General features: G+C 46.8%; 1 protein-coding gene across 1 annotated transcript in view; it reads right to left on the bottom strand.

Moving 5' to 3' along the window:
• Window positions 1-22,316, bottom strand: part of LOC120944290 (protein mono-ADP-ribosyltransferase PARP14-like) — a 77,041-nt gene that overhangs the window by 10,919 nt on the left and 43,806 nt on the right. Inside the window, exons 10-13 of the mRNA XM_040358315.1 lie at window positions 19,990-20,139; window positions 16,473-16,535; window positions 2,768-2,944; window positions 1,131-1,337 (exon numbers count right to left, since the gene is read on the bottom strand). Coding sequence (XP_040214249.1) covers window positions 1,131-1,337; window positions 2,768-2,944; window positions 16,473-16,535; window positions 19,990-20,139 — 597 coding nt within the window. The remainder of the gene's footprint in view (window positions 1-1,130; window positions 1,338-2,767; window positions 2,945-16,472; window positions 16,536-19,989; window positions 20,140-22,316) is intronic.

The raw sequence follows: 22,316 nt of genomic DNA, 5'->3' as shown, positions 1-22,316 counted from the left end.
AGTCTAATTGTGCCCATTTGTAGTCTCACTGTGCCCAGTTGTAGTCTCACTGTGCCCATTTGTAGTCTCACTTTGCCCATTTTTAGTCTCACTGCGCCCATTTGCAGTCTCATTGTGCCCATTTGTAGTCTCACTGTGCCCAGTTGTAGTCTCACTGTGCCCATTTGCAGCCGTACCTTTCATTACTGAAACAGCATGTGTCTCCCGCCGTGTAATGCAGTCTGTTCAGCCGTCCATTGAAACAAAGCCCCGCCTCCTCGTCTGTGATAGAGGAACACTGATAAGATGCTGGGAAACTGTATCAGTGTTCCGCCTATCACAGTCGAGGAGGAGGCGGGGCTTTGTTACAATGGGCGGGGCGAACAGACTGCATTACACAGCGGGAGACACACGCTGTTTTAGTAATGAAAGGTACGGCTCACTCCAGTGTAAGCCGAGGGGGGAGCTTTTCAGCCTAAAAAATGGGCTGAAGAACTCGGCTTATACTCGAGTATATACGGTAGTCTAGTTAGGTCACATCAGTTACTGCACTGATTCCAGCACAAGCAGGGGCGTTGGTAGGGGGTGGCTAGGGGGGGCTGAAGCCCCCGAATGTGACCCCGAAAAGCCCCGAGTTTCGGCCATTCATTTTAAAATTATTAGCCCTGAGTCCCCTTTAAAAGTGCTGGTGTCACACTGCGCATGTTCGAGAATGAGCGACTCCGCCGGTGACGTGGGCGGAGTGTGTGTGCGACTGCGTCCATCATCGACATTGTCACGGCAGGTCACGGCGGGGTCGAGTCTGCTCTCTGCTGCACGTTCCTTCCCACCCGCGATCCCAGGACTGGAGTGACGTCACGTCGTCGGACGTCCATCAGGCGTTGGCTGCGCTAACATGATGGAAGTCAAGTTAACATCACATCGCGCACCGTGATGACGCGTCACGCACGGCCGGCCCCTACCTTTAAAAATCGGTGGCCGGCGGGAGACAAAGCGCGCGCTTCCAGTCAGACGTCATCACCGGACAAGTATCCTAAGAGGAGTTCTTCATTTACAGAGGTGACATGAGCAGCTCACGCCGGGGCACAGCCTTACCCAAAGGACGCCAACGAATGGTTGGCACAGAAATGTTATAAAACCCCGGCACTTACATGTGATCCAAGAAAAAAAAGAGGTTTGTTTGGCTGCAGGTGGCGGCTCCTTCTTCGTCATGCTGGTATGGAAATCTTTTAACATTGGTTGCTGGAATATTACCATCGTCACGTGTTGGACGGTCATGGCTGATTTCGATTTGGCAAAATCCACCACGGCGTCTAGAATTGCGTCAGCCACTGGCGCAGAAGACACACCGCCGGCACCTGGAGACAAAGAGAGGGCGAGAGAAGAGGAGAGAGTGACCAAGAGGGCACATTATGGAGGACATCCTCACCCCTTCTACAAACTGTTCAACGTGGTCTATCCAATCAGCTATCAGATCAATATTCTTTGTTGATGAGTTTTTGAACTTTCCTTCTAGTTTGAAGTAATTAATGTCTTTTTCTCAACTTCATATTAAAAATACTGACCATTGGAACCTTCATGTATTGATAGGTTTCGGCCTTGTTCTTCGGTTCCCTTGTGTCCTCCAGACTGTACATATTAAGTTCCTGCAGTCTCCCCCCCCCCGATATGTTTAATTCCTTCAACTTTCACCATTGATGTTGTCCATCTCTGGACTTGTTTTGTGTTTTTTTTAAGTGAGATCTCCACAACCGGACACCGTATTCTAAATGAGGTCTAACCAAAGTTCTATATAAGGGAATCAGGACCTCATTTCTCCTGCTAGTGGCTCCTCAGGTGAAATAAAGATCTATATAGAGGAAGGAGAACCTCCTTATCCCTGATGAAGACCCCTCTAGTGATATAAAGATCTATATAGAGGAATCAGGACCTCCTTATCCCTGATGAAGACCCCTCTAGTGATATAAAGATCTATATAGAGGAATCAGGACCTCCTTCCTCCTGCTGGTGATCCCTCTAGTGATATAAAGATCTATATAGAGGAATCAGGACCTCCTTCCTCCTTCTGGTGACCCATCTAGTGATATAAAGATCTATATAGAGGAATCAGGACCTTCTTCCTCCTGGTGATCCCTCTAGTGATATAAAGATCTATATAGAGGAATCAGGACCTCCTTCCTCCTTCTGGTGACCCATCTAGTGATATAAAGATCTATATAGAGGAATCAGGACCTCCTTCCTCCTGCTGGTAACCCCTCTAGTGATATAAAGATCTATATAGAGAAATCGGGACCTCCTTCCTCCAGCTGGTGACCCCTCTAGTGATATAAAGATCTATATAGAGGAATCAGGACATCCTTCCTCCTGCTGGTGACCCCTCTAGTGATATAAAGATCTATATAGAGGAATCAGGACCTCCTTCCTCCTGCTGGTGACCCCTCTAGTGATATAAAGATCTATATCGAGGAATTGGGACCTCCTTCCTCCTGATGAAGACCCCTCTAGTGATATAAAGATCTATATAGAGGAATCAGGACCTCCTACTCCTGATGAAGATCCCTCTAGTGATATAAAGATCTATATAGAGGAATCAGGACCCCCTTCCTCCTGGTGACCCCTCTAGTGATATAAAGATCTATATAGAGGGATCAGGACCTCCTTCCTCCTCCTGGTGACCCCTCTAGTGATATAAAGATCTATATAGAGGAATCAGGACCTCCTTCCTCCTGCTGGTGACCCCTCTAGCTGTAAATACAGATCTATATAGAGGAACCTGAGAATCTCTCACCTGTCCCCATGGCTGGGAAGGCCACTGAGGTCGCTCGTTGTCTCTCGCACATGTGCAGGACATTTGTTACACATTGCCCAATTGAATCTGGTTTAGTTTGGCCGGTAGCATGTACTATATTCTTACAATGGAGGTTTCCTGCTTGTGTGACCACGTACCCGTTGTTGGGTTGGGTTCCTGGAAGAAAGAGAAGGAAAATATTTGAGCAATGATGTAGGAGCTCGTCTTTGGACATTGGGGGGGGGGGGTCAATTGGTAAACACCACATAAATAAAGAAAGGAACCTCAAAAGCTTTGATTGTATCTCAACTAGTGTTGCTCACGAATATTCGCATTGCGAATATTCGACTCGAATATAGCATATTCGAGAAATCGCGCTATATTTCGAAATTCGCGGTGAATATTCGCAATTCCGAATATTCGATTTTTTACAATTTTTTTTTTGAATCAGATCACATCCTAGATATCTCCATCGACGTCTAAAAGCATTGCTGGTATAATTAGAGACCCTGGGCCGAGTAGCTGAAGCGTTCATTGAATTTTCCAGAAAGATCGCAATGCGATTATTCGGCAAACGCAATATCGCGCGATTATTTTCCTCGCCCCGATCTTCCGCATCAGAGCGATTTTTACAGTTTCATTTTTAAAACAGATCACATCCTAGTGATCTCCATAGACGTCTGAAAGCATTGCTGGTATGATTAGAGCCATTGGGCCGAGTAGCTGAAGCGATCATTTTATATTGCCGAATATTCGCAATGCGAATATTCGGCAATAGGAATATTGCGCGATTATTTGCTCCGCCCTTTTGCATCAGAGCCAATCAGAGTTCTCCTTCCACACTCGTCACAGGTTAGCAACCAATAGGAACCTGCCTGCATGGACATTATATAAGCTCACTCCCAGCACCATTTCATTGCAGATTCAGAAGCTTGCTATAGAGTGTGGAGGCTGTTTCTGTGTTCCTGGTTTCCTGGTTTCCTGTGTCTTTGTTCTTGATTGATTTAGATCATCACCAGCATTGCTATTTAGTGATTCCAGTGGATCTTTTCCAGTATATCAACTGCTTTTTTCAAAGCAATAGACCCAAGAGCTTTTTTCAAAGCTACGTTTTGTGCTGTTTTGTGCTGTTTTTTTCATTTGTGTTACTGTTTGATCCTGCAATCCTCCCTGTTCAGTTATATTTGCAAGAGATTTCAGAACACATATTGATCTGAGCTTTATAAAAGAGCTTTTCTAAAAGCTAAGTTTTGTTCATCTTGTGTTACTGTCAGATCTTGCAGGTTCACTGTTCAGTGATATTTGATAGGCATCTCAGTTCAAATTTTGTTTAGTTTGCCCTAAAGAGCTTTTATAAAAGCTAAGTTTTGTGTTCAGTTTAGTTAAATTTTGTGTAGTAAGTGTACACACTGTTAGTGTACATTTATTTCATCTAGCTTAGCTTAGTGTGTGTTTAGTGTCTGTGTTTAAAAAAAAAAAAAAAAAAAAGTTAGTGTTTGTTTAGTGCTTTTTTTTTTTTTCTTTAATTTTGTAGTCCTTGTCTGGTGTACTACTTTTCTTATAGTTTAGTAGCTGTCTGTGTACGTCTTTGTCTGCGTGCCTGTCTTGTAAAAAAAACACAAAAACACATTTTGTTCACATTTTCCCCCCCAATAAAGTTTAACCCCCCCACACACATATCAGCAATTATGAGCGGCATCCGTGGCCGTGGCAGTAGGGGTAGGGGAGTTACTCCCAGTGCTGGATCGCTGCCAGCACGGGGTACCTCTCGTGCCCCTACTAGTGGTAGAGGATCGGGTGCAAGGGGAGTACGCCTGATCCGGGAGTTCTTCCCATCGGGCAGCCGCCCGATATTGCCATCTCAGGCTCAAGTAGTGGTGGACTACATGGGGCACAGCAGTGCCACTGAGTCGTCGGTCCCGACTCACAGTAGTACCACCATTACACCGTTGCCTGTACTACCCCCCCCCAGCCCCCAAGAGTCCAGCATCTTACTGTTCGACAGCGACAGTGATAGGGATCTCTTGGGGGAGGCCATGCATCAGGCAGACCTCCAGCTCTGTCCTGATGGTCAGGACCTTTTTGAAGGGATGGATGAGGAGGATGGGATACCTGCTGGCAGTATCCCAGAGACATCCCTTCAAACTGGTGCTGCTGTTTTGGTGCAGGAAACAGCAGCACCTAGTCAGACCCAGGCGTGGGTGAGGGGACAGCGGAGCCAGGCTAGAGGCTCCATGTCACGTGGTTCCCTCAGACCAACACATCTCAGCCCTTGGTCTGACATCTCTGGGGGCGAAGAGGGTGACCCATCATGGTTGCCATCTGACGCGTCGGCTCACTACGTCAGTGACGACGGGGAAGGTAGGCACCCTGGTGAAACGGTGCGCCAGGTCACCACCAGGGAGACCATCGTCAGGGTCTCCACTGGTGATGGCAGCAGGAGGTGTCAGGAGGAGGAGCAGCAGCAGCAGCAGCAGCAGCAGGCAGCTCCACCTGTGCGCACCGAATCCCAGCAGGTGCAAGTAAGCGTCACCCCATCTGACAGGAGGGCGGTGCTGAAGTCACCTGTCTGGAATTTCTTTACCCTGGTGGCAGACAACCCTACCGTGGCCATCTGCCGGATTTGTAAAGTGAGGGTGAAGAGAGGGAAGTGTTTGGCTCGGGTGGGTACCACAGCCCTGAACCAGCACCTCAGGATAAACCACTGGGCGTTGTATGAGGAGATGAAGCGTGGTGGTGGTAGCAGCGCCACCACCACAAGTGAGCAGGGTACAGCAGCCCCTGCCACATCTTCATCTGTTTCCAGCAGGTCATGCCCCCCCGCTCCCTCTAGTAGAGGTACTGGTACCGGCAGCCAGACCTCTACTTCCACAGCACCCTCCACGTCTGTGTCCCGCACTGCCGTCCGGCGCCAGGCGTCGATTTCAGACGCCTTTGACCGCACCACTCCCTTCCCCCCTGGAGACCGACGTGTGCGTTCCCTCAATGGGCTCCTGGCAAGGGTTATTGCCCAACATCTGCTGCCCTTCAACATAGTTGACAGCAACCCCTTCAGGCAGATGTTGGAGCAGGCCCAACCCCAATGGCGTGTCCCCAGCCGCCATTTCTTTGCCAGGACTGGTGTCCCTGCCCTACACCAGCACATTGTTCAGAATGTAACCCTGTCGCTGGATCACGCTGTCAGCGACAGGGTTCATCTGACAATGGATGGCTGGACCAGCAGGCATGGGCAGGGACGCTACATCAGCTTCACGGCCCATTGGGTTTCCCTCCGAGGCGTCGGTGAGGGATCGTCGGCAACCGATCTTGTGGTGCCGCCCCGGGGTGTCCAGGGGAGAACTGCTGGTCTCCCTCAAGCCACTGTCTCCGCAGCTGCTGAGCCTCCCAGCAAGCGCCCCCGTAGCTACTCAAGTGTGGGGCACGTGCGCTGTCAGGCCGTGCTCCAGCTTGTTAGTTTAGGGGACCGGAGACACACTGCAGAAGAAGTGCTGAAAGCACTTCAAGCTCAGGTCCAGAAGTGGCTGACACCCCGAAGGCTCCAGCCAGGTATGGTTGTCTGCGATAACGGCAGCAACCTACTCGCCGCCCTCCATGCTGGCAGTCTGACGCACGTGCCCTGTCTGGCACATGTCCTCAACCTGGTGGTGCAGAAGTTCCTGCGCACTTATCCAGGGTTGAGTGACATTGTGGCAAAGGCGCGTAGGATTGCCAGCCACTTCAGGCGCTCCCCAACCGCTACCGCGTCCCTGTCCAAATTGCAGCGGAAGTACAATCTGCCCCTTCACAGGCTGATTGTGGACAGTGTGACGCGGTGGAACTCCACCCTCCACATGCTGAAGAGGTTGTGGGAGCAGCAAAGGGCGGTGAGGGAGTACCTGATGGAACTAGGCACTCAGAGGGCTTCACCACAACTCCCTTTCATCGCCTGTGCGCAGTGGGGGCAGATAAACCAGGTCTGCCAAGTGTTGTCCTCCTTCGAGCAGGCGACCAAGATGGTCAGCAGTGAGCAAATTGGCCTCAATAGCGTGCTGCCAATACTGTTCATGCTGGAGAGGACACTAGATCGCCTGCTCGAGGCTGGGGAGAGTGCCTTGGTGGAGCAGGAGGAGTCAGCAATGCTCCACCGAGACCAGGGCCAGGACCAGGAGGAGGAGGAGGAGGAGGAGGATGATGATGAAGAGGAGGAGGAGGTGGTTGCTGGTGTCGTCCCGGAGTCAGGGCCTGGTCAGGAGGGAGAGCCGGTGTTGGGGGCACCGATAGTCCGGGGGTTGGGCATGTCTGAGTTTGACCAGCAGCGCCTCAGGGAAGAAGAGTCGCACCTCATTCACCTGGCCAGCATTGAGGAGTCACAGCGGGCTGTGCTCTTCCCCATGGCTGCCCACATGCTCAGATGCCTCAGGAGGGACCCCCGGGTTAAGACCATCAAGACGAGGGATGATTTCTGGATGGCCACCCTTTTGGATCCCAGGTGCAAGGGGAAACTGGAGCAGTTCATCCCAGCCAGCCGGAGGCAGCACCGGATGGAGGAACTGCAGGCAGCCATTGTCAGACGGTTGGAGCAGGCAACTCCCCGGCCTCCAGTTGTCCCCCCTCATCTCACCCAGCAGGTGGCTGCACCCAGCTGCAGCCGAGCAGGGGACCTAATGGAAGAGATGAGGATGTTCTTCCAAACCGAGCGACCCAGTACCAGCACCAGCAGCAGCAGCAGCAGTCACCACCAGCGGCTGGCCCACATGGTGGCAGACTACATGGCGTCCGTCGGTGCTTCTGACAGTATGAGCACCGACGACCCCATGGAGTACTGGGTTGCCAGATTGGACACCTGCCGCGAGCTCGCTCAGTATGCGCTGGAGTTATTGTCTTGCCCCCCCTCCAGCGTACTATCTGAGCGGACATTCAGCGCGGCAGGTGGGGTGGTCACGGACAAGAGGACCCGTCTGTCCACAGAGTCCGTGGACAGACTCACATTCATAAAGATGAATGAGTCCTGGATCGGCGGTGACTTTCTGGCACCCGTCGTCGGTTCAGGGCGCTGAAGGGTCCCTTGCCATGCATTCCCTGATGAAGCCCCGGACCTGATGTATTTACAGTGCTGAATATAACTATTTCAACATCAGAGAAAATCAATGTTAATATTTGGTACAGTAGGCTTTCTTTGCAATTACAGCGGTCAAAAATTTCTTTTATTTTTACACCAGCTTTGCACACACTGGAGGAGGGATTTTGGCCCACTCCTCCACACAGATCTTCTCTACATCAGTCATGTTTCTGGGCTATCGCTGAGAAACACGGAGTTTGAGCTCCCTCCAAAGATTCTCTATTGGGTTTAGGTCTGGAGACTGGCTAGGCCACGCCAGAACCTTGATATGCTCCTTACAGAGCCAATCCTTGGTTATCCTGGCTGTGTGCTTTGGGTCATTCTCATGTTGGAAGACCCAGCCTCGACCCATCTTCAAAGCTCTAACTCAGGGAAGGAGGTTGGTGCCCAAAATCTTGCAATACATGGCCCCGGTCATCCTCTCCTTAATACAGTGCAGTCACCCTGTCCCATGTGCAGAAAAACACCACCAAAGCATGATGCTACCACCCCCATGCTTCACATTAGGGATGGCGTTCTTGGCATGGTACTCATCATTATTCTTCCTCCGAACACGGTTAGTGAAATTATGATCAAAAAATTATATTATAGTCTCATCTGACCACATGATTTTCTCCCATGACTCCTTTGGATCAGTCAAGACAATTATGTCAGCAGTTATTTCACACCCTATATACTCTTATTAAGACTGCTGTACATCATGGCAACTCCTGCCCATGTGATATGACTCTGTATCAACTACTACTGTTAATACTACTACTGATGCTTCTGCTGCTGCTGCCGCCCAGTCAATACACCTATGTCAGCAGTTATTTCACACTCTATATACTCTTATTAAGACTGCTGTACATCATGGCAACTCCTGCCCATGTGATATGACTCTGTATCAACTACTACTGTTAATACTACTACTGCTGCTTCTGCTGCTGCTGCCGCCCAGTCAATACACCTATGTCAGCAGTTATTTCACACTCTATATACTCTTATTAAGACTGCTGTACATCATGGCAACTCCTGCCCATGTGATATGACTCTGTATCAACTACTACTGTTAATACTACTACTGCTGCTTCTGCTGCTGCTGCTGCCGCCCAGTCAATACACCTATGTCAGCAGTTATTTCACACTCTATATACTCTTATTAAGACTGCTGTACATCATGGCAACTCCTGCCCATGTGATATGACTCTGTATCAACTACTACTGTTAATACTACTACTGCTGCTTCTGCTGCTGCTGCCGCCCAGTCAATACACCTATGTCAGCAGTTATTTCACACTCTATATACTCTTATTAAGACTGCTGTACATCATGGCAACTCCTGCCCATGTGATATGACTCTGTATCAACTACTACTGTTAATACTACTACTGCTGCTTCTGCTGCTGCTGCTGCCGCCCAGTCAATACACCTATGTCAGCAGTTATTTCACACTCTATATACTCTTATTAAGACTGCTGTACATCATGGCAACTCCTGCCCATGTGATATGACTCTGTATCAACTACTACTGTTAATACTACTACTGCTGCTTCTGCTGCTGCTGCTGCCGCCCAGTCAATACACCTATGTCAGCAGTTATTTCACACTCTATATACTCTTATTAAGACTGCTGTACATCATGGCAACTCCTGCCCATGTGATATGACTCTGTATCAACTACTACTGTTAATACTACTACTGCTGCTTCTGCTGCTGCTGCTGCCGCCCAGTCAATACACCTATGTCAGCAGTTATTTCACACTCTATATACTCTTATTAAGACTGCTGTACATCATGGCAACTCCTGCCCATGTGATATGACTCTGTATCAACTACTACTGTTAATACTACTACTGCTGCTTCTGCTGCTGCTGCCGCCCAGTCAATACACCTATGTCAGCAGTTATTTCACACTCTATATACTCTTATTAAGACTGCTGTACATCATGGCAACTCCTGCCCATGTGATATGACTCTGTATCAACTACTACTGTTAATACTACTACTGATGCTTCTGCTGCTGCTGCCGCCCAGTCAATACACCTATGTCAGCAGTTATTTCACACTCTATATACTCTTATTAAGACTGCTGTACATCATGGCAACTCCTGCCCATGTGATATGACTCTGTATCAACTACTACTGTTAATACTACTACTGCTGCTTCTGCTGCTGCTGCTGCCGCCCAGTCAATACACCTATGTCAGCAGTTATTTCACACTCTATATACTCTTATTAAGACTGCTGTACATCATGGCAACTCCTGCCCATGTGATATGACTCTGTATCAACTACTACTGTTAATACTACTACTGCTGCTTCTGCTGCTGCTGCCGCCCAGTCAATACACCTATGTCAGCAGTTATTTCACACTCTATATACTCTTATTAAGACTGCTGTACATCATGGCAACTCCTGCCCATGTGATATGACTCTGTATCAACTACTACTGTTAATACTACTACTGCTGCTTCTGCTGTTGCTGCTGCCGCCCAGTCAATACACCTATGTCAGCAGTTGTTTCACACTCTATATACTCTTATTCCTACTGCTGTTCATCATGGCAACTCCTGCCCAAGTGATATGACTCTGTATCAACTACTACTGCTAATACTACTACTGCTGCTGCTGCTGCTGCTGCTGCTCAGTCAAGACAACTATGTCAAAAGTAATTTCCCACTCTATATACTCCTATTACCACTGCTGTTCATCATGGCACCTCCTGCCCAAGTGATATGACTCTGTATCTACTACTACTACTACTACTGCTGCTGCTGCTGCTCTGTCAAGACACCTATGTAAAAAGTTAATTCCCACTCTATATATACTCCTATTACCACTGCTGTTCACTGATACCACTGATAGTTAATTTATCCCTTAACTACCCCCATTTGTGAGGGTCGGGGTTTTCCTTTAAAGTCCCATGCAAATCAATGGAAAATGTATGTTCCCACATAACTTCTGTACGCCTGGAGATATTTCAATAATACCCGCTATACATATTACTTATATGCCAAATAAAAATATATAACAGTTAAATTAACCCTTACCAACACCCTTATATAAAAGATGGGTATATTTATATTACTATGATTTTCCTCCCCAAAAGGTTAAGATAGGAAGACCGGGCAACGCCGGGTATTCAGCTAGTAATAGTATAAAATGTTTTCGGTTATTATTAAGCTAGATGTGTTGATGTTGATGTTGATGTGTTAGATGTGAAGTTAGATGTGAAGTTAGATGTGTTTAAAAAACTAACAATTTCAATAAGAAATGAAACCTTTGCAAAATATAACATTTTTTATTAAAAAAAAAAAAAAAAAATTAGGACATTAACTTCTGAAGCTCTGTCACCTCATCCATGTTTTTCGCCAGTTGTTGCACCAGTTGTTGATTTTGGCGCATCAAAAACAGTATCTGCTGCTCATTTGCCATTACTCTCTTCGTGAGGTTTTTCATGGCAGCTTGCTTCACCTCTAGCTTTTTTAGAACTGTTAGGATATAAGAAAAAAACATTTGGATTTCAAAGACCGTTACGAAAGATTATTTTCAGCCATAAAAATAATAAAGTCTGACTTAAGAGACTCTATGAAAGAGGATCTGGCAGAGGCAATTCTCTTCCTTAGAACTCTACATTGCATTTATTTGCATTTGCTAAGCCTAGAACTACATTTCAAGATTAATATAAACCATTTCTAGGTTTTTCATATTTTTTTTTTTGGGTTCATTATAGATAAGCTTTGTTTTGGTTCTAAAACAGCCAAATAATGTGGTCTGTATTTTTGAACTGTTAAAGATCATGTTCCTGATGTTTAAGCCTGCTGCTACTATCCAGTCACTTGATTGTTTTCATTGTGTTTGTCTTTTGCTTAAACTGTGCAATACAGTAGACTGTTGGCTTCCCAGCCAGTAGTCCTGTGGTAGTTTGCGTTTCTTTCCCTCAAGGAATCTATAAAATACATTCGCATATTAATACAGAGGAGTCGGAGTCGGGGAGTCGGGGAGTCGGAGTCTGAAGTACATAAAACTGAGGAGTCGGAGTCGAAAAATTTATCTACCGACTCCACAGCCCTGCTTTAAATGCTGTCCATTTTTAGAGCTACATTTTATTGTTGAAATTTTATTAATATATGTGCACATATTTACCCTCCTGATTGACGGTATAATTAACCGTCTCATCCTGCTCCTCTTCCTCGTCACCCACTACTCCACCAGAAGTTTCGGGGGGGGGGTGCAGCTCCTCCTCTTGCTCCTCCACAGGAACTGGGGGTGGTGATGTGGATGGCCCTGGCTGCTCCTCCTCATCCCTCTCCTCCTCTTCCACATCCTCCTCCTGCTCCTCCTCTGCGGCCTGTCGCCTTGTGCGCTTGGGGCGCACAGTTGGTAGCGGAGCTCCTATAATAACACAATGTTCATATATTATAAAAATGTTTTCTAATGACGTATGCAAATTCTGTGTACTCTACTGTATTGTATATGAATACAAATTAATTTATATAGACAGTTAACCAATGGGACAATGTTATATTAAAGGGTCTTGTGGGCACTACAGGGGACTGAGCGTGAGCTGGGCTGCCACCATGGTAAAATGAGCTGTTTTTGTCTCCTTTGTTTTGTTCAGACGATCTCATGTTAAAAAAAAGTACTTGATGGAGTACACAGGATTACTATAACAACCCCACGCCTAACACAGGAATTTAGTGGGAATCTATATATATAAAACTCAACGTGTGTGTGCATGTATGTATGTATGTTCCACCATCACGTCCAAACGGCTAAAGATATTTACATGAAACTTGGCACACAGGTTACTTATATGTCAGCCACAAATATAGGATTGGTGGTTTAACCCATACCCACCCCCATTTGCCTTGGTCAGGGTTTTTCTTTAAAGTCCCATTCAACTCTATGGGAAATACATGTTATTTCATAACAGCTGTAGATATTTCGATAACACTTGGTCACATGTTATCTATACGTCCACTTAAAGTATAGGATCGTTAATTTATCCCTTAACTAACCCCATTGGTGAGGGTCGGGCTTTTTGTTTAAAGTCCCATGCAAAGCAATGGGAAAAGTATGTTCCCACATAACTTCTGTGTTCCTGTCTGCTGTCCCATGTTTTTTTCCAACAGTACTATGAATACCTTGGCTGGTGGTGATATATGTTACAACAACATGGCGTCTTGGTTAACAACATCTGACCTTACATTAATTACATATGACCTTCCATAACTGTCCCCAAGGGACCCGGGCTGGCTCAACGCGATTGCCACTGCGCTGACAAGCCATTCACCTCTGCAGCTAGGGGTTCGGATCCCGCTCTCGGCTACATGTGAATTGAGTTTGGTGGTCTCAGCTCGGCCCCCGGTGGGTGTGCTATGCGAGGTAAGCCTGCGCTTAGTATGCCCACCTCCCTCCCACAAAAACCACCACACTTACACACGCACTCGCAATTGGGTTAACATGCACGCACTCTGACCATGCGGTCTCTAAAAAGAGAGGCGAAGGACTAACGGGGCTGGTTGAGCGGGCAAATCCTCTCACTCCCTTATAGGGAGTCCCTCTGCCCCGTGGGGCTTCGAAGCGGAGCAGGTAGGACGGTCTGTGTGGGAGGACCCCCTCACACCCGCCATTGCCACCCGGGGCATGGAGAAAGGTGGCAGATTACCTCTGGGGGAGGCCTGCCTACTCCCAACTCCTGCAGTCCGGCTCCTCTCTCGAGTACACGCACAAAATACACTTTAGGGAAAAAAAAACATAACTGTGACCAATAACTTACCAGGATGATATTTATTCCGGATACGCCTGACCCGGTTCATCTGGCGCCTCTTCAGGTCGGACCACTTTTTGAGGATCGCCATGCGAGTGTGTTCTTCGCCTAGTTCCTCAATCAGGGAGCTTATAACTCCCTGTTTTTCTTGCTGCCTCCGCAGCTCATCGTATCCTGTTTCCAGGAACTTCTGCAAGATGAAGAACAAAGTATATTGTAATACTTTTGTTGACAGCCTTATGGATATATGACATAAATGTATGCTATTCAACAATTGGAAGCATTCTCGCCTTATTAATCAATGACAGGGGTAACATGACAGATTTTATATACTGCCATTTCCGTCGCCACCTTTTTTACATAAATATAGCAGCCATTATCATTTGCATAATTATGAATATATACTAACTTTTAAACTAGACTAAAATGCAGTTGAAGATAATGAAATAACAGTGGTCAAAATACTTACACAAATCAGCAACTTTTCCTCAGATACAGTGAAATTACTTCCAACCATCTTGCTCTGCGATTGCGTTGCGATCATAAAGTTGGAAACTGGCAAGGGTCCAGGAAATGGTCGCGTGTTGTTCGCGTGTTGATTGCGCTGCTTGGACCGAGATGGGTCCATATGGCTTCGGCTGTATGGACCACAGTAACTCTTTTCCCTGTCAGGAGCCTAACGCCCCGGGGGGTCAGAGACGGGACCTTTTCGGAGGACCACTGACGTATGCAACCGTCGCAGTTTTTTGTGATGTCACTCTTTAGGTGTGTGCAAATTTTTCCTTGCACCGGGTGGAGTTTTTGGGTTGTGTTTTGCACGCCACAGGCTTTTCAACAGAAAATAACCAGCTGGAGGCAGAATGGTTGCAAAACACTACGGGTTTGTTACCTAACTCTGGGTTTCAAGACCAGTCCACCTCCAGCTGTTGCAAAACTACTACTCCCATCAGCCACGGTCTGTCAGTGCATGCTAAGAATTTTACTTTTGCTGCATCTAGGGTGCCACAGTTTAGAGACCCGTGCATAAAGGCCTGAAAAATGTGGGCCTGCAGAACTTACAATACTAGAAGTGCCAGCATTCCCAGGCATGCTGGAAGTTGTAGTTCTGCAACATCTAAAGGGCAATATGTATTCGAACGTCCTTGGGCCTTGAGGACACTGAAGTCAGGACGTTCGCATACGTCCTATGTCCAAAAAAATTTTAAATTCATTATGCTAAATAACAAGGAAAAGTGCCTAAATACACATTTGCCAACCAGGGTGTCTGCAGCTGTCCAGGCATGCTGGGACTTGTAGTTTTGTAAAAGCAGGAGACACATTTTTGGTTAAATACTAATATCTGATCATATATACTAACTTTTAAACTAGACTTAAATGCAGTTGAAGATGATGAAATAACAGTGGTCAAAATACTTACACAAATCAGCAACTTTTCCTCAGACTTTGAGAAATTGCTTCCCACCATGTTGCTGTAATATTGGGAAACTGGCAAGGCTCCAGGAAATGGTCGCGTGTTGTTCGCGCAATTGCGCATGCGCGATCGAAAAAATCGCAATCGCAATATGTATTTTGGTTAAAATATCATACATATTCGATTTCAGAGTGCTGCTACAGCAGTTTTCGAAATATCTGCAATAAATTTCGCATTCGCATGTTGCGATATTTCGATAAAATATCAGGAATATTCTGAGCCAATCAGAGCGCTCCTCCAGCATATCTCGAAATTGCGCAATAAATATCGCATTCGCATGTTGCGATATTTCGATAAAATATCAGGAATATTCTGAGCCAATCAGAGCGCTCCTCCAGCATATCTCGAAATTGCGCAATAAATATCGCAATCGCATGTTGCGATATTTCGATAAAATATCACGAATATTCTGAGCCAATCAGAGCGCTCCTCCAGCATATCTCGAAATTGCGCAATAAATATCGCATTCGCATGTTGCGATATTTCGATAAAATATCACGAATATTCTGAGCCAATCAGAGCGCTCCTCCAGCATATCTCGAAATTGCGCAATAAATATCGCATTCGCATGTTGCGATATTTCGATAAAATATCACGAATATTCTAAGCCAATCAGAGCGCTCCTACCGCAGTTATTAAAAAATCGCAATTATTTTCGCATTCGCAATAGCGAAAAATCGCATTCAATTAATTTCGATAAAATATCACGAATATTCGAATTTAGCGAATATATCTCGAATATTCGAATATATATTCGAGATATATCGCGAAATCGAATATGGCATATTCTGCTCAACACTAATCTCAACTGCTGAAGGTGTCAGAAGGAAAAGGAAACCCCATTTTACCTGAGCAGCCAATCAGTTCAGATCCTACACTGTGTGGTGGCTCCTAAAGTGATTGGGGGGGGGGGGCGGGGAATCCCAAAACTGCTAATGGTGAGAATTTAGGGCTGTTAGGTTTGGTCTCATTGAAGAGCAAGGAGGGGGAAATAGCTGCATCCAGGGGTTAGGTCCAGTTTAAATTGGGCTGATGTGCAGTATTTAAAACTTTTTGACATCGATGAGACCAAAAACAATAAAGGTGGCGGCGATCGGGTCCGCGGGTCCTGCGGGCGCGGTCACGGAGCTTCGGACCAGTCGCGCGCGTGGGCTGGGCTCTCAAAGGCGACGTACAGGTACGTGCATGTGCCCTTCCGTGCCATTCTGCCGACGTATATCGGCATTAGGCGGTCCTTAAGTGGTTAAAACACAGCGCTCGTATTGCGAACCGCTCGTTAACCGCGTTACTCGCAATCCGAGGTCCCACTGTATTCTATGTCACATGATCTCTTTCTGGTTCTTTGTCCACATGTAAAAAAACTCTTCATAAAGATTCTTACCGAGAATGGCACATTCATTTTCTATACCGGGTCCGGCTCCTTCCAGGATGGCTTTAGAGACTCCTGCAAGAACACAACATATCAGCTTCACATTCCCAAAATTAAGTGTAGTATTTGTTCAGTGAGCAGAACCGGCAACATTCCCCGAAGGTCATCGGAGACAAAGCAATGGAAGGCTGGGTGAGGAATATTTTATCCCTATGAATTAATACAAGACATCAACAACTTAAAATCCTTTTAGTTCGTCTCAAACCAAAAAAGGACCATTCATACATTATCCATCAAGTTTCCTCTATGAATACATAGGTAGATTCAGGTACATCCGTGCAAACTTGCGGCGGCGTAGCTTAGCGTGTTTAGGCTACGCCTCCGTAAGTTAGCTAGGCAAGTACATGATTCTCAATGTACTTGCCTGCTAAGTTACGGCGGCGTAGCCTAAAGCGGGCGGGCGTAAGGGCGCCGAATTCAAATGTCTTGGAGGGGGGCGTGTTGTATGGTAATGAGGCTTGACCTCACGTTTTTTACGTTTTTTTGTAACTACGCATGCGCCGGGGCGCCTACATTTCCCAGTGTGCATTGCGGCTAAGTACGCCGCACGGGCCTATTGATTTCGACGTGGACGTAAACAACGTAAATCCCGATTCGCGGTCGACTTACGCAAACAACGTAAAAAATTCGAATCTCGCGGCGGGAACGGCGGCCATACTTTAACATTGACTACGCCACCTAGGGGGCATCTTTAACTTTAGGCGGCCTATCTCTTACGGAAGCGGCGTAAAACTACTGCGGCGGCCGGGCGTACGTTCGTGAATCGGCGTATCAACTCATTTACATATTCTACGCCGACCGCAATGGAAGCGCCACCTAGCGGCCATCCGAAATATTGCAATCTAAGATAGGACGGCGCAAGCCGTCGTATCTTGGATATGTTTAAGCGTATCTCTGTTTGAGCATACGCTTAAACATAGGTCGGCATAGGTTCTGAGTTAGGTCGACTTATCTACTGATAAGCCGGCCTAACTCTTACTGAATCTACCTAACAGTGTTTTATGGCAGAGTCTTTTGTTGGAGATACAGTGGAACCTCGGATTACCACTATAATCCGTTCCAGGAGAATGCTCGTAATCCAAAGTACTCTCATATCAAAGCGAGTTTCACCATTGAAGTCAATGGAAACAAAAATAATTTGTTCGGCATTGACTTCAGTACTGCATGCAATACCACATGCGGCCAGAGGTGGGGGCGACAGGGAGCCTCAGGAACACACGAAAAAGCCAGAGGACAGCTCGGCAAACTTTAGAAAGGCTCAAGAACTGCTCTAAATGGCGGTGATCGGCTCCCGCGCCCCCCCGCCTCAGGCCAAATGCGGTACTGCACACTGCTTTGGCTTTAAATCCTGTTCGTTTTGCGAAACAACACTCGCAAACCGAGTTTGGAGTTAAAAAAATACACAGCGCTCGTATTGCGAGACGCTCGTTAACCGCGTTACTCGCAATCCGAGATTCCACTGTAGTTGATATGAAACATAATCCTCATCTAAGACATATCAGATTTTACACTCACCACCAGGACATCACACCTCCAACACGACTCTCCATTAGATAAAAAAATACGCCGCTCCCGACCTTCTTTCTACTTTTATGATTACGCTCGCCACCGGAATATCATATTTTTCAATAAAATCCTCCATAAGGTAGAATATACTCTGCTCCCGACCTTCTCTCTACCTTTCTGATTACACTCACCTGCGGGATATAACACCTCCAACATGACCCTCCATAAGGTAGAACATACTCTGCTCCCGACCTTCTCTCTACCTTTCTGATTCCATGCACCACCGGAATATAACACCTCCAACATGACCCTCCATAAGGTAGAATATACTCTGCTCCTGACCTTCTCTCTACCTTTCTGATCACACTCACCGCCGGGATATAACACCTCCAACATGACCCTTCATAAGGTAGAACGAACATACTCTGCTCCCGACCTTCTCTCTACATTTCTGATTCCATGCACCACTGGAATATAACACCTCCAACATGACCCTCCATAAGGTAGAATATACTCTGCTCCTGACCTTCTCTCTACCTTTCTGATCACACTCACCGCCGGGATATAACACCTCCAACATGACCCTTCATAAGGTAGAACGAACATACTCTGCTCCCGACCTTCTCTCTACATTTCTGATTCCATGCACCACTGGAATATAATACCTCCAACATGACCCTCCATAAGGTAGAACATACTCTGCTCCTGACCTTCTCTCTACCTTTCTGATTCCATGCACCACTGGAATATAACACCTCCAACATGACCCTCCATAAGGTAGAACATACTCTGCTCCTGACCTTCACTCTACCTTTCTGATTACACTCACCTCCGGGATATAACACCTCCAACATGACCCTCCATAAGGTAGAACATACTAAGCTCCTGACCTTCACTCTACCTTTCTGTTTACACTCACCTCCGGGATATAACACCTCCAACATGACCCTCCATAAGGTAGAACATACTCTGCTCCCGACCTTCACTCTACCTTTCTGTTTACACTCACCTCCGGGATATAACACCTCCAACATGACCCTCCATAAGGTAGAACATACTCTGCTCCTGACCTTCTCTCTACCTTTCTGATTCCATGCACCACTGGAATATAACACCTCTATCTGATGCGTGCTAAAAAGTGTACTGGAGGCGCTATAGAGTAATATGTAATTACACAACTTATCCTATAATATACAACAAGTAAATTAATAAAAATGTGTCCTGTTGTACGTGATAAATCAATCAATAAATCAATAGTAAATAATAAAGTCCCATTAGTGTAAACAAAGATACAACATCAATGCTTGAATATCCTCTAGATATATTTCTTGCTGTGATACAAAAACCGTCTCCGGTCGTGCAAACTTAATTGATCTTCCACCACCTGGATAATTAGTACGACACCCAATGTGCACAAGTAGTAAATTGTGCTTACCAGACCTGGTTGACCTCTTTAATGAAAAAGACGGTCAGATGCGCTTGAGCAGGATAATACCTGCAGACATATAAATGGACTGGAGCATGTACGATACCTCACCCTCGGAATGTTGAGATTTTAGAACATGGAATACAAACAGAGAGCTTCCATAGTGCAACGCTATTTTATTAAAATGGAATAAAAACACCAGCCAATTGGCTACTCACATAAAAAGTGCCCTTCTCCCGGCACTCGGGCTGCAAGCTTTGATAAAAAAACACTGACTCTCCCACCTCGGTGGCGGCGTGGGTTCCACCAGCTGCTGACACTATCCAGACGATCGGGAAGTGACGTAGGACATAGTACACGTGACCAGGTTCCGCCACCGACGTACGTTTCGTATAGTTACGTTTTCAAGCCCCTTGAAAACGTAACTATACGAAACGTACGTCGGCGGCGGAACCTTTGGTTAGATTGCTCCGGACATCTCACAGTTCTCAAAAAGATTTTCACATTTTATGGGCCCAGCTACATTCTTGGGAATACCTGATTTAAGGTTGAACGTGTTATTGGTTGAGTTGACGATGACGTCACACTTTTCCTTCGTTATATCTCCAATTTTCACCTGGTAGGTGAGAGATCCAATCTTCATTTCATAAACATTCTGCGCCGGGCTTTTCACATTCCCGAAGAAAGCTACAAAACAGATCACAAGGGCAAGAGGTCAGCAAAGCCCCGTCATTGCATTCCAGATCATTCCTATTCATTATGAAGTCAGTACAGTGGAACCTCGGAATACGAGTATAATCCGTTCCAGGAGAATGCTCGTAATCCAAAGCACTCGCATATCAAAGCGAGTTTCCCCATTGAAGTCAATGGAAACAAAAATTATTTGTTCCGCATTGACTTCAATAGCATGCAATACTGTATGCGGCCAGAGGTGGGGGGCGCCAGAGAGCCCGGGAACGGAATGAAAAGGCCCGAGAACAGCAAACCTCGGAAAGATACGTTGAAAAAATAGCCTTCCTCCACCGACGTAACTTGCATACGCCGGCGTATAATTGTGTGCAATTTTACGCTGGCCGCTAGGTGGCGCTTCCGTTGATTTCCGCCTCGAATATGCAAATTAGCGAGATATACGCCGATTCAGAAACGGCTTTTTCTGGCTTAAAGTTACCCCTGCTCTATGAGGCGTCGCCAATGTTAAGTATGGACGTCGGGCCAGCGTCGAATTTTGCGTTGTTTGCGTAAGTCGTACGCGAATAGGGCTGTGCGGATGTTACGTTCACGTCTAAAGCATTGACTATTTTTGGGCGTAATTTGGAGCATGCGCGCTGGGATATTTGCCAGTTCGTTAAGAACGTCAATTACGTGGGGTCACGGCTAATTAGCATACAACACGCCCCCTACCAGCCTATTTCTTTCTCGTACATCACGGGACACAGAGCGGCATATTCATTACTATGTGGGTTATATGGAGTACCTTCAGGTGATGGACACTGGCAATCTCAAACAGGAAGTCCCCTCCCTATATAACCCCCTCCCATAGGAGGAGTACCTCAGTTTTTTCGCCAGTGTCTTAGGTGTTGGTCATGGATTAGCTTTGCCTCTGTATCCTTGGGATTAAGGTGGGCTAACCGGTTCTGTCCAAAGTGCCTCAGCGCCAAAGTGGACAGTACCCGGGCCCCAAACCGTGGGGTTTTGCCTATAATGCCCTCTCTAGAGGGATGGACCCTGGGCCCAGGACTTAGAGCTTTTCCTAAGCCAAAAGTATCCTGTTTGCCAGGGTGCTATATAGGTCCAGGTCAGTCGGTTCCTTCCTAGGACCCCAGTACCTGATGGTCTACTACTTTACCCACGGAGATGGGAGAAGATTGGACTGTTGTTGCTTGGCAAACGTCCTGCGGCATGGAGCAGGTAAGTGGAGAGTCTGCGGGACTTGGTCCGACAGTGGGCTCTCCAGGGGAGATCTGCGGGGGGTTTGCCTGAGTATGCTCTGCATTGGCACCATGGTCACTATGTCTGTTATGTCTGGATGATCTAACTTCTCCCCCCATGACTGGATCCCCCTGTCTAGGCATCTCTTTACTGGCTACCTGCTGCCCCGCTGGTTGGGAAGGTCTTCTTTGGAGATCTGTCTCAGGGCTATAAATGTGTCCTTAAGAGGCCTGTGTTTAAGTCCTACCTGGCTGGGGTTTTTGAAATTGCCGCTCTGCAGCCCGTAAGGGCGATCCTCTCCCTGCTTCCTGAAGCCTGGCAGCGCGTCTCCATGTGTTCCCCTCCCCTGACATACGGGCGCGCGCGCGGGCGCGTGCACACTTAATAGAGCAGTTTCGCGCCGTTCGGGGGGGGGGCGGGGAGCGTACAGGCCGGCGTCGAAAGAGGCGGGCTTTCGCCTCTGTTATTTGAAGCAGGTCCTCGTTCATGGCTCAGTCTGAAACTGAGCTGAGAGCGAGAGGACACAGAGCGGCACACTAGTGACCCCCGGTGGCAGGAAAGGGGTAGTACAGGCTAGGCTTAGCCTATGCATATCTGTTAAGCCAAAAATCCTCTTTGCAGCAGGTTGGCGGCTGGTAAAGTATTGGTGGGGCTGTATGTTTTAAATAAAAAAAAAAAAAAACCTTTAATAAAGTAAAGGAAATATATATATATATAATAATGTATTGAAAAAAAAAAAAAAAAAGTGGTTCTTTTTTGTTGGAACATACGGAGCCCCACCAGGTTTGGGACTTTAGTAATACTACTGTTCCCTTAACCACGTAGTTTTTTCCTAGCTACAAACAGTCAGTTGTTGTATGCTGGGGTACCTCGGTCTTGTACCATGGCTCCCAAAGGCTCGGGATCTAGAGGGGCAAAAAATGCCAAAAAACAAA

This window comes from Rana temporaria, chromosome 6 (assembly GCF_905171775.1).
Source record: "Rana temporaria chromosome 6, aRanTem1.1, whole genome shotgun sequence".
In the NCBI taxonomy this organism is placed as follows: domain Eukaryota; kingdom Metazoa; phylum Chordata; class Amphibia; order Anura; family Ranidae; genus Rana; species Rana temporaria.
This window is presented reverse-complemented; position numbering and strand designations above follow the sequence as displayed.